Source organism: Saimiri boliviensis, chromosome 6, assembly GCF_048565385.1.
Source record: "Saimiri boliviensis isolate mSaiBol1 chromosome 6, mSaiBol1.pri, whole genome shotgun sequence".
NCBI classification, from domain to species: domain Eukaryota; kingdom Metazoa; phylum Chordata; class Mammalia; order Primates; family Cebidae; genus Saimiri; species Saimiri boliviensis.
This window is the reverse complement of record NC_133454.1, coordinates 81,117,583-81,130,244: the sequence shown is the minus strand read 5'-3', so window position 1 is coordinate 81,130,244 and position 12,662 is coordinate 81,117,583. Positions and strand designations below refer to the sequence as shown.

The 12,662-nt window shown below is 49.2% G+C and overlaps 1 protein-coding gene across 2 annotated transcripts in view; it reads left to right on the top strand.

Moving 5' to 3' along the window:
• The window catches only part of GALNT18 (polypeptide N-acetylgalactosaminyltransferase 18), a 367,520-nt gene that overhangs the window by 172,693 nt on the left and 182,165 nt on the right, over positions 1-12,662 (top strand). For both annotated transcript variants that reach the window (XM_039471355.2, XM_074401094.1), the window contains exon 2: positions 4,669-4,861. In XM_039471355.2, coding sequence (XP_039327289.1) covers positions 4,669-4,861 — 193 coding nt within the window. The remainder of the gene's footprint in view (positions 1-4,668; positions 4,862-12,662) is intronic.

Here is a 12,662-nt window from a genome sequence, read left to right as displayed (position 1 = left end):
ATTCAAGATGAAATTTGGGTGGGGACACAGCTAAACCATATCAGAGACTATAGATGTAAATACCGAGGAGAGAGCTGGCTGTTTGGGATAGGGTTTGCTGAGAAAGTGGCTTTTGAGTAAAGACATAGAAGTGAGGGAACTGGCCAGGAGGATGTGCAGGGGAATGCAGGTGCTGAGGCGCCCAGGTGAGATGTGCCTAGTGAGTCTGATGAGTGGCAGGTGTGGCTGGAGAGGAGAAAGCCAGGTGCAGAGGCGGGAGGTGAGTGCTGGGCCTTGCAGGCATTTACAAAGAAGGAGGTGGAAGGCCATTGGAGGGTTCTAAGCAGAGAAGGACACGGCATGGTAATATTTCCCCTGCCCCAGAGGTCTCCTCCTGCCCCACTGGGGGCTCCCCAACCTGCCCTAATCACATCATTCCTTCCCTTTCACCTTCCCGGACTCAAGCACCGCTTGGGCCCCAAGTGTGGCTGTCTGGCAAAGCAGCCCCTTCACTTTCCCTCTCATCCTATTTCTCCCTGGGACTCAGACAAGCACTCAGGGCTGGGTGAGGGCAGGCGGGGAGTAACAGCCTCTGTGGGTTGTGCTCAGAATCTTCCAAATACTCTCCTTCATGTGCCCTGGCTTTGCAACTCACAGAGTTCATTGTGCCCTGCTCACTCTCTGCCTCGAATGGGCCCTCCTGGGGAGTCCTCAGCCCCTGGAGATGTGCTTCTCTTAAGTCACTTCATCAGTTGGTCAGATATGCCCCGGTAGGTCTGAATCCCTGCAGGTTCCTCAGCTGGAGTCCATTCCTGGAAGGTGCCTCATCCCTAGATGCCAGGCATCAGAGGGTCTGGGTATCACCAGATGTGCCAGACACCCCAGGACTCCTGTAGGGGACCCAGCACAGGCACTTCTCTGAGGCCTCTTTGCCTGTCCCCATTATGTTGAAGGTGGCCCCTGTTGCTGGATGACCGTGTAGGCCTGCTTTCTCACTGGAGTCAGCGGTGGAGTCTAGGCTGGTTAAGCATAGACCACTCATCTGTGGACAGAGAGAGCCTTCATGTGGGGCTGGATGGCATCAACATCTTTCAGAGCTGGGGACCTTGGCAAGGTCACCTTCCTGTCTGAACTCAAGCAGCTTGATAGGGCTGTGGGCTCTCTGTGCAGTTTCAGCAGTGTTTATGGAGAGCTTACTATATGCCAGGCACGGCACTGAGCCTCATACCTGTCCATCTCATTTATCCTCACAAATGTTCTATGAAGAAGGCACCATTATTATCAACCCCATTTTCCAGAAGAGGAAACTGAGGCTTAGGATGAGGTGGACCAAACTGGGAAATGGTAGGGCTGAAGTACAAACCCTGGGATTCTGACTCCACAGTCAGTGTTCTTAACCAATTCTTTGGAAGTAAAGAAAAATTAAATACAGTTCAGAGAGGAGAGTCAGCTCTAAGGTACAGGGCAGACAGGGCTGGGGAAAGGGTCAGGGATGGCACAATTTTTTTTTTTAAAGAATCAGATAATAAGTGTTTTCAGCTTCTTGAGTCATATCATCTTTGTCACACATACTCAACTTTGCTCTTCATCTCCAAAGCAGCCACAGAGAATATGTTAACAAATGGACATGCCTGGGTTCTAATAAAACTTTATTTCCAAATGTAAGTGGTGGCCCTCGGACCATGGTTTGTCACACCTGGTGTAGAGGAAAGAATGTGGAGTCTGGAGGAAGCCAGGCCTTTATTCGATTATTTGATGTCACTGACACATTGGGTGGGCTTGGATTAGACATTTAAACTTTTCACTTTTGTTTTCATTGTGTCTAACCACTATAGGTTACTTATTAACTGATGTATTTTGAAATGATCAACTGAGTCCCTTGTAAGAACCAGTTACTGTGCAGGAGCTGGCAGTTCAGTGGGGATCAGGTCAGATGTGGTCCTGCTCTGTGGAGTTGCACCAGTGAGGATGAAGAGAGGTAACCTTCGATAAGGAAATAACCTGTCACAGTGCTTGACTCTTGGCAGAAATCCAACAAAGATTACATCTTTCCTGCTGTAGGGCCCCCAACACATCTTTCAGGACTCACTGGTTTTGAATCTGTCATCATTTGTGCCCATACTCAGTGAAAAGGTAGGAGCATGTGGTGTCACCAGGACTTTAATATGTTTATAATATATTATTATGCAATGCAGGCCTAATTTTGGATCATAATTTTCCATTAACTGGTCTCATTTTACTTGGTAATATCCATTTAGGTATTTGAGAGCAATAAAACTACATTTCTTTTAAATATGATATGATTCAGTTGGTTCACTGATTTAGGTTTTTACTACCCCCCATTCCAAACGAATGAGTCATACATCCTTTTAGAGATAACAAGGACCTTCAAGATCACGCATGCTTGTTCTCCCCTTCAAGCATGCCTAGTAGGGGAGAAGAATGAGCAAGTTCTGGGATGGAGCTTTGGGCAGGCCACTGCAAACCTGATAACGCTGCGTCTTAGGAGCGTTTGCATAGTTTGCATTTTATGCTTCAATATATCCTAATCTGTTTAATTTTCCGAGTTTGCTTTCATGTCTTTAAGGAAAATCAGTCACCAAGATGGTATGCGATGTTTATCTTTGTACTTCACGTACTTTAGCAGCCCGTTGCCATATAGAGGCTGTATAGCACAGTGGGAGAACCCCTGCCTGGGGAGAGCCTTCCCGGGACTGAAATCCAGCTACCGCGCTTCCTTCCATGTGAACCTGGGCAACTTTCTTATTCTCTCTATGCCTCACTTGTTTTATACGTAAAATGGAGATGACAACAGTTCCTACCTTATAGGATAAGATCATTGATATGAGAAAAATGCTTCAGACAGAGCCTGGCTCATGGAAGGAGTGAGCACTCCTCAAGTGTTAGCTCTTATGGTTATCCCAGCAGTTACAAGGGTGTCGCATTTGGAGGACATGGCCCGGAGAGGCACCTTACGCATGTGCACCCAGTGCGTTCAGGACCTGGAGCTGGTTTACAGATCTTTCTGCATCTCTCGCACTGAGATCTCTGCCATCAACATGCTCTGTCTGCTTTCAGAATCGTGGGCTTGCGAAGTCCCCTTCTACTCTTGATAGCCTCTGCCTGCTTCTGGTGATGGAGCACCCCTTCCATGATGAGAGGAGCCTGTGTTTTGGAAGGCTCCCCATTTTGTTCCCAGGCAGCCTCCTCTCTCCCAGATGGGCTTTTAGGAGAGCACCAGGAGAGGAAGTGGCAGTCTATAGCCCCAAGCTCTCCAGCCTTGAAGACCTGGGAACCCTAGACCCTACCCCATCTCCAGCTTGTAACTAGGTGTGCCAGGCACCCATCAGCTCCATACAGGCCAACCAGGGGATGTGGGCAGGTGTCCTGAGCCTGCCTCTCCTGTCCCTGACCTGCTTCTGTTTTTTCTGGTCTCTATCTCATTCCAGGTTCCTGGCTCTACCTCTTACTTCCCTCATGCCTTTGTGAGCACAGAAGACGCTGTCCAGTGGGCTTGCCATCTCTGTCTGGATTTCTCTGATTTCTAACCTTGAATGATTCACCTGATGACTGTTCCAATGAACTAATTCCAAAGTCCTGGACTATCAGCCCATGTCCTGGCAGGATCTATCTTTTAGCTCCCATAAAAGAGAGATTTCAGTAACCTTCCCTTGCTGTAATGACCAGAATTGCCATTGGCTGTGCACTTGTTCTGAGACATAAACTGATCTAAGTGCTTCATACACATTATTTAATGCAATCCTCACAATCTCTGGAGGGTGGTTGGGTATAATTATCCCCACGTTCTAGGAGGGGGAATTTTGACCTTGGGAGGTTGACTGTACTATGGTCATGTAGCCAGTACGTGGTGAAGCAGTGGCTGAAAGTCACACAGTCGTGGATTTGTGTGAAATCCATGACCGTGTGACTTTAAAGCCTCTGCTCTTAGAGTTAGCGATGCCCCTCCATTTTTCTGGGAAGTTCCTGGGAAACCACGTGCTGGCCTTGACCTGCCTCCACCAAGTCCACCAGAGCTCCCATGAGCAGGGCCTGGAGCGCAGGGCAGGCTGGGTGTGGCTTGGCTGTCACCTGCATCATTGATTCTCTCTTCTTGAGGACAGTGTCTGGAAGCAGCTGGAGACAGTCTGGCCAGAGTGCTGATAGCCAGGTGAATGTCATGTGGTGCGCCAGGCAACTCCCCACAGGACCAGATGGTGGAGACGGAGAAGGGCTGGCAAGAACTGGGTGGAGGAGTAGACCTCCAACTTGGGTGCCTCAATGTGAAACGGGCTCCAGGGTTGTAGGAAGTGAGGGTACAGGCTAGAGACAGAGAACCAGATGCCCAGCTTGAGGGCTGGGGCCAGTATCTCTGGCAGGGAAGCACACTGGAAACAAAGGGGTTCTGACTCGAAGCCATGGGGCATCAGGGTCACATCCATCAGCTTCTCAGCTGACCCTGTCAGGTGTATTTCTCTATCTCCTGTGCCTGGTGGTTGTGGGTTAGATGAATGGATGGATTCATGGATGAATGGGTCTTTCGAAAGCATGAAAACCCACGTCAAACCCAATCCCTGAAAGAAGGGGCTAAGGTTGTTTTACCAAAAGCTGTTGTGAGGGAGGGAAAGGGGTTGTCATGGCACATGCAGGGGTGCACTCTGACCCACTGTCTCCTGTTCCTTCTTTCTCCAGAGGCTCCTGCCAAGCCTGAGGAGGCGGAGGCCGAGCCCTTCACGGACTCCTCTCTGTTTGCACACTGGGGCCAGGAGCTCAGCCCTGAAGGCCGGCGCGTGGCCCTGAAGCAGTTCCAGTACTACGGCTACAACGCCTACCTCAGTGACCGCCTGCCCCTGGACCGGCCCCTGCCTGACCTCAGACCCAGTGGGTGAGCAGAGTCAGTGACCGGGCCCTTGTCGACCTACCATGGGAGATGGGGTCCCCAGAGTGCTGGGAACAGAGCCAGGACTGGGCGTTTGGACTCTTGGGTCCCTTTCCTGCATCAGCAAGGGCCTGTCCCCTTGGCTTGCATTAGGCAAGTCACTCTCTGCTTCCTTCAGCCTCAGTTTCTCCATTGGCTGAGTAGGGCCAAGGCTTTCTTCCAGTAGAGACTTTGAGGATTAACAATTCAATTTACTCCTTAAGGGTACTACAGTCATCTCAGATTCCTGTTAATAAATCATTTTAACCCAATTAGTTGCATTTTTATGAATCATCTTTTTTTTTGTAAATTGGTTTTTAAAGTAAATCCATCTTGTGGGGCTAACAAGTCATTACATCTGACAGAGAAGTCTGTCTCGACTTCTCTCTTTGTTACAGAAGGATGTTCCTTTAAGTTTCAGTGAGAATTCTTATTACTCCCAATTATTGAAAATGTGGGCACGTACCACAGCTGAGAAAATCTCATTAATTTTTGTGAGCTCCCCCTACACTGTTTCCCCCTTTTCTCCTTATTTTTACATTTTTTTAAAAAGCTGCAAACCACAGTGAGCTTCTATCTGGAGTCTTTGAGAAAGATCTTGCTGCTCGGTTTGGAGGCTGTGTTCTTTTAGGGAGAAGATTCAGTTTAGCTCCGCAGACATTTATTGAATACCTTGTATACTGTATAATTGGGTACGGTTGTTTGTGGCCCAGAAAGAACCTGGCTGGGTTATGGGGATGAAAGAGCAGCTGAAGATGTCCAAAGGGAGGGAAGAATATGCTTTCACTTGCCAGCATAGACTAAGTACAGGAATGATACAATTTGGATGTGTCTCCACCCAAATCTCATCTTGAATTGCAGTTCCCGTGATCCCCATGTGTTGTGAGAGGGACCAAGTAGGAGGTAACTGAATCACGGGGGCGGTTTCCCCCATGCTGTTCTCGTGAGAGTAAGTTCTCGTGAGAACTGATGGTTTTATAAGCATCTGTCATTTTTCCTGCTGGCTCTTTCTCTCTCCTGCCACCCTGTGAAGAGGTATCTTCCACCATGATTGTAAGTTTCCTGAGGCCTCCACAGCCAGGCAGAACTGTGAGTCAATTAAACCTCTTTCCTTTATAAATTACCCCATCTCAGACATTTTTTCATAGCAGCATGAGAATGGACTAATACAAGGGACAAAGCAGTGAACAAAACATACAGAAACCCCTGCTTCCCAGAGCTGGCATTCTAGGTGGGTGGAGACCAGGTAAATAAAGATGTCAAATATGTAGTATGTTAGATGGTGGTGAGTGCTGTGGAGAAATATAAAGTGAGAGAGAGACACACCTGGGATAGGAGTGGGGAGTTGCAATTTTTCCAGGATGGTCAGAGAAAACCTCACTAAGAGATGACATCTGAGCAAAGACCTGGCGGAAAAGCAGAAGCAAGCCATGGGGGTACTGTTGAGGGGTGGGGGGAATTTCTTTCAGGCAGAGGAAGTGGCAAGTGCAAAGGTCCTGAGGCAGAAGCACACACACCATGTTTGGAGAGGAAGGAAGCCCCTGCAGCTGGAACAGGGCGTGTGGCGGGGGCAGTAGTTGGAGATGAAGCCAGAGGAGCAGCAGGAAGCAGATCATTAAGGCAGTGGTTCTCAACCTTGCCTGTACATTCTACACATCGGGGGAGCCCTAAAAAACAATCCTGATGCCAAGACTACACTCTAGACCAACTAGATAAGCGTTTCTGGGGTGGTACTCAGCTTCAGTGTTGTTTGGAGCTCCTGGGTGATTCCAACGTGCAGTCAAGGTGAATCCCAGGAGAAAGCCTTTTGCAAGGAGTGTGGCATTTACTCTGAGACAGAGATCCATGGGAAGGGCTTGAGCAGATTAGCAGTATGCTCTGATTGTCACTTGCAAAGGTGGCCCTGACTGTGGTGCTGCACAGTGAGAGCCCATGTAGGAAGCAATCGTCCTAACAGAAAGACCTTCCCTCTGCCCAGAACCTGACAGTCTGTGGCACTTCCACACCTCCCCCGTGGCACGAGGCAACTTCTGTCAGCCCCTTTCTCTAGACAGAGCCTTCTCACTCCTCAGGGAGGCCTCTGTGAAAGTGGCTTTAACAGCGGAGGGTTCTCTTTGCACATGTACTTGGAAGGCTCTGTCTGGCTCTACTTCAGCTCACGTGCCAGACGCACACCCAAGATTGGAGAGCTGCTGGTGGACCACACAAAACAAGTATGGGCTTCGGTGAAACAGTGCCTCCCTTTGTCTATTTTCCATAAAAACATCCCTGCCTTATAGCAAGGCCACTGCTTGGCTCATCCTGCTTAATTCATTTTGGAAATAGCTTTTCAATAATTTCACTCTCATCCTATTTCAAATGACACTGGCAAACATTGATCTGGGAAAGCCATATTTTCAGGCATGATTGTCACTTAATTTGTAAGAACCCCTTGAGTCTTCACAGTAACCTTCTGAGGTAGGTCCTATGACTAGCCTCCATCTTACAGAACAGGAAACGGAGGCACAGGGAGATTATATCTCTTGCCCAAGGTCACTAGTGGCAGAGCTGGGGCAGGTAGTCTGGCAACAGAATTGGTGCCTGTAACCACTGTCATACACTGCCTTGAGGTGTCCATTTATGTCACTCTAATGGGAGTGGCGGGCCTGCTTTAACAAGATGGCACTGTGCATTTGCTGATCAGTTTGGAGGGAGGAAGGTCTGTCTCTACATGCTGGAAAAAAACTGTTTTAGTGAACATGAAACCCTGTGCCAAGGCTCAGAGTGATACCTGGGCTCTGGCTAATGTTGGGATTTGGACTGAGGCGTGAGGGTCAGCACGTGGAGAGGAAGCCCACAGTAATGGCAGCCTCTGGAAGATTCATGCTGTGTGGCTCCTGCCATAGCCTGAGCTCCTGTGCCTCTTGTGAATTCCGGTTTGCTCATCGGGACGTCTGTCCCTGCTCTTGTATTCTGCACTTTGCTCTTGATATTCTTGGCTCTACTCTTCCAAATTCTAACCCTGATGCTATTCTTGGCTTCATTCCTAGATCCGAAAGTGAGTGTTCAGAATCCTGGCCCACCCTCCTTTCTGTCACCTCTAGCTGCTGGTCGCTTACTTTGCTTCCTTTTTTTTCTTGGTGCTGAAAGATGTAATCTGACCCAGCTTGTCACGTGGCTGAGATAGGACCGCACTGTGCTCAGTGCCTTGTACACAAGACAGGACACAGCTAGACGGGAACACATCTGTCCAGCTAGGTCCTAGGCCTCATTTATTTTTTCATCTGGCCAACATTTACTGAGCACTCATCGTATGCCGGGTACCCAGCAAAGCATCAGACAGGTGTCTTCCGGAGTGTACACTGAGATGGGAACCCAGACACAGGTGGTGGGAGGGCAAGGTAGTCACAAAGTCTGCTGACCATTTTCCAGGCTCGATGGCCGGGGGGGACTTGTCCTCGCAGGTTTTTAGTAAGGGAGGGGCCTGGACGTGATGGTCATAGAAGCCCTGTCCCTCTGGTGCCTCTTGGCAGGGAGGCAGGCCTGGAGGGTGGCATCTGCGAGGCATATCCCTACGCCGACTCCCTGGGGAGAGTTGTTTCAACAGTCCACACTCCAGAGAGACATCTGGCATCTGTGAACTTTGGGGGTCCTGGCTTCATGGGTAGGCAGAATAATGGCCTCCCAAAGATGCCCACATCCTAATTCCCCACACCTGTGAATATATAATAGGCATAGGAAGTGCACCAGTTTTTCCAACCTCATCTGCACAAAGAGGAGACAGACTTCCTCAAGGATCCAGGCCTCTTGGCTTCTGGGGAAATCAAAACGCCTTTCATCCCACTTGCAATGTTGTAGCAGCAGCAAAGCAGGCCCCTCGGCCATGCAGAAGGGAAGACCCGGGGAGGCAGACACTGTAGACTCCTCTGGTGAAGCCTCCTGGACCTCATCCATGGGGGACCTTGGCCAGGGTTGGACGGGGGTTCGCTTCCTTCCTTCCTGGGCTGGGAAGGTGCCCAGTCTCAGGATTGAAAAGCAGAAAGCTTCATCCCAGCTCCATCCCTCACGGCCCCAGCCGCAGGCTCCAGACACCCCGTCACTCTGTGTGTTTCCTCCTGCATCTCGGTGTCCACCCTCTTCCTCCTTATTGGTAGGCTCCAAAATCATCTAGGAGGGGCAGGAAGAGCAAAAGGAAGTATCAAGTCTTGATTGGAGTGTGGACTATAGAAGTGTACATATGTCAGAATTCATGGAACTGCACCCTGAAGCTCGGTGCATTTTACTGCGTGTCAGAGAAACATCATTTCTTTTTGAAAGATGAAGATGTGAGGAAGCGACTGAGGAAGTCCTTTGCCCAAGGGGTGGAGAGATAGAAGGGTACATCTTCTGTGGAGTCACTGAGAAGATGGTGTGAGTTGTGGAGAAGGAGGGTGGCGCAGGGTTGAAGTGAATGCCCCAGCTTGAGGGGGTTCAGGAAGGTGGGCTTCCCACCCATGGCAGCTGGGCCAGGCAGGTGGCACATGTGTGCGTTCCAGTTCTGTAGCTTTGGCCTCAGACTCGTGTCACATTCTTTTCTGCAAGAAGTGGCTGTTGTTTCCAAACAAGGGGCACAGGAGAGTTGAAGGGGTTGTGGGTTTGGGTAGGAGAAGTGGGGGCTCGGGTCTCAAGTTCCAGGGTTGTCATGTTTCCATGGCAAGTCTATGGCCTCCCTCCAAGGCAGCTCAGGGCAGAGCCTCTGGCAGGCGCTGCCTCCTGCCTCTGGCCAGCAGATCTTCCTGAGCCTGGTCAGTAATGACTTTGCCCTTCTCTCCAGTGTCCCCTGAGGCCCATGCCCCTCCCTCCCAGGGATTAGGTTGGACCAGCTGTTGAGTCTGAAAGGTGGGTTAGAGCTTGGGGCTAGGGCATGAGGGGTTGGCAAAGGGGGTCAGAATATGTTCTGCAGCCCTCAATGGGGACAACCAGGACAGATCCACACACAGGCTCACAAAAGAGTCCTGGGTCTGGAGCTGGAGATAATCCTTTGTGAGCATCAAAGTGAAAAGGAGCAGGACAGGATTGTAGCAGAGAGAATACAGCATAGAGCCAGGGGCACTGGTCTCCCTGGGAGCTGGTTAGGGACCATCTCATGGAGCTGTGACGGTTCGGTGGGCAAGATTGTTTTAACAGTCCAGACTCTAGAGAGACATCTGGCATCTATGAACTTTGGGGGGTCCTGGCTTCCTGGGTAGGCAGACTAATGGCCTCCCAAAGATGCCCACATCCTAATCCCCCACACTTATGAATATGTGATGTTACATGGCAAGGGGGAATTATAGTTGCAGATGGAATAAAGATTGCTGATCAGATGACTTTAAACCTGGATGTATTGGCTGGGCCCAGTCTAACCACAAGGGCACTTAAAAATGGAAGAGGGAGACAAAAGATAAACCAGAGAGATGGCGGCATGAGAAAAACTTGACTGGTCACTGACGGCTTTCAAGATGGGAGAGAGTCACGAGGGAAGGAACGTGAGCAGCCTCGAGTTGCTGGAAAACCATGACAATGGCTCCTCCTGAGAGCCTCGGAAAGGAACGCAGTGCTGCACACCTCGATTCCTGCCCAGGGAGACCTGTGTTGGACTTCTGACCTCCGGCACTATGAGATGATCAATTTGTGTTGTTTTAAGCCGCCAGGTTTGTAATAATTTGTTACAGTGACAATATTGGTATTAGGAAACCAAGACAGCATGCGTCCTGTTGCACTGGATCCTGGAGCTAGAAAGCCTGTGTGATGGGTTTAATGCTCTGCCGTTGCTGTATTAAAGTTTGTAACAATCATTTTTAAGCAGGGACACTCTGTTTTCCTTTTGCATCGGGCCCCACACATTCTGTAGCTGATCCTGGGGGAGGAGGGAGATGGATCCAGCAGGAGCGGGTCGGCCATGCCTGCTAGATCACCCCAGTGCTGCTGCCCATGAGCAAATGATTTACCAGCCACCACTTGCTCACTTCCTGTGTGCGAGGTTCTGTGCAAATGCTTAATGTACACTTTCCCATTTAACTGTATCCTAGAGTGTCTGTGGGGTTGTTATTATTCCCGTTTTATGCAGGAGAATACTGAGAATTGACAAGGTTAGGAAACTTGTTCAAATTCTAGTATTTTTACCGGGGCCTTAGGGTTCCAGGACGCTTCTTTATCACCTTGCCCTGCCCAGCCCCGCCCAAGTGTGCTTTTCTAGTTTGGGATCTTGGCTCTGTGGAGGAGACTCAGAGGTCTCTAGACAGTGTGTTCTCCATGAAGGCAGCTTAAGGACAAAAGGTGAAAGTAAACATTCTTTTTTTGAGACGAAGTTTTGCTCTTGTTACCCAGGCTGGCGTGCAATGGCACGATCTTGGCTCACTGCAATCTCTGCCTCCCAGGTTCAAGCGATTCTCCTGCCTCAGCCTACCAAGTGGCTGGGATTATAGGCATGCAACACCACTCACAGCTAACTTTTTGTATTTTTAGTAGAAATGGGGTTTCTCCATGTTGGTCAGCCTACTCTCAAACTCCTGACCTTAGGTGATCTGCCCACCTCAGCCTCCCAATGTGCTGGGATTATAGGGGTGGGTCACCACGCCTGGCCAAAGTAAACATTCCTAACCATGATTTTGCTATTGTGTTGAACACGCTATCTGTACAGGCACAGTTAGAGGAAAACACACTTTAAAGCACTTTGGGAAATACCTCTGGTTCTTGTTAATGTTAATTTCATTGTGGGCCAAGAGTATGATGTTATTCTTAAAAGAAATATAATCTTGAGCTATATTAATAGAAGTATAATGTTTTAAAAGAGGAAGGTGATAGCTTTGTTCTACTCTGCTGCTCAGGTCACAACTGCAGAAATGGATTTTCAGAGATATTGACAAAGTGAAGTCTTTTCAGGAGGACAATAGAATAGAAATTGGGTAATGTGCCAGGCATGGTGGCTCAAGCCTGTAATCCCAGCACTTTGGGAGGCCGAGGCGGGTGGATCACAAGGTCAAGAGATCGAGACCATCCTGGTCAACATGGTGAAACTCCGTCTCTACTAAAAATACTAAAAATTAGCTGGGCATGGTGGCGTGTGCCTGTAATCCCAGCTACTCAGGAGGCTGAGGCAGGAGAATTGCCTGAACCCAGGAGGCGGAGGTTGCGGTGAGCCGAGATCGTGCCATTGCACTCCAACCTGGGTAACAAGAACGAAACTCCGTCTCAAAAAAAAAAAAAAAAAAAAGAAATTGGGTAATGTGACAAACAGGTGAAATTCCTGTTTAGATTCTAGAGTAGAAAGTAGTTAAAACCTGGTTCTATGCTTTCCAAGGCCAGGTCTCTCATTTATAAGCTGGGTGACCTCCAAAAGTCACCTTAGCCTCTCTGAGACTTGGTTTTCCTATCTGTAAGTTAGGAATGGTACTTCAGAGTTTGTGTAATGTATGTAGAGGTCACGGGTCACTGCCTGACGCACAAGAAGTGCTATTTAGCTTTTAGTTGCTTTTATTATCTGGTCTCTGATTTGTAAAAGAGAAGACTTAGAGGAGCATGATCATGACTTTAATGACCTGAAGGACTGCTATGTGGACAAGGGGCACATGGGACAGGGCACTGGCCTGGCAGTAGATGACAGCAGGCACAGCAGGATGGATTACACGGAAGTCCCTGGGGAGTGATTTCTCTCCATCCCCAGAGTTCTGGGCATCAGAGGCTAAACCCTGAGTGAGGCTTTGCTAGAGAGCAAAGTTGCCCCACTGTTCCTTAGAACCCACCTTACCCTACCCTGGTGGAGCTATCA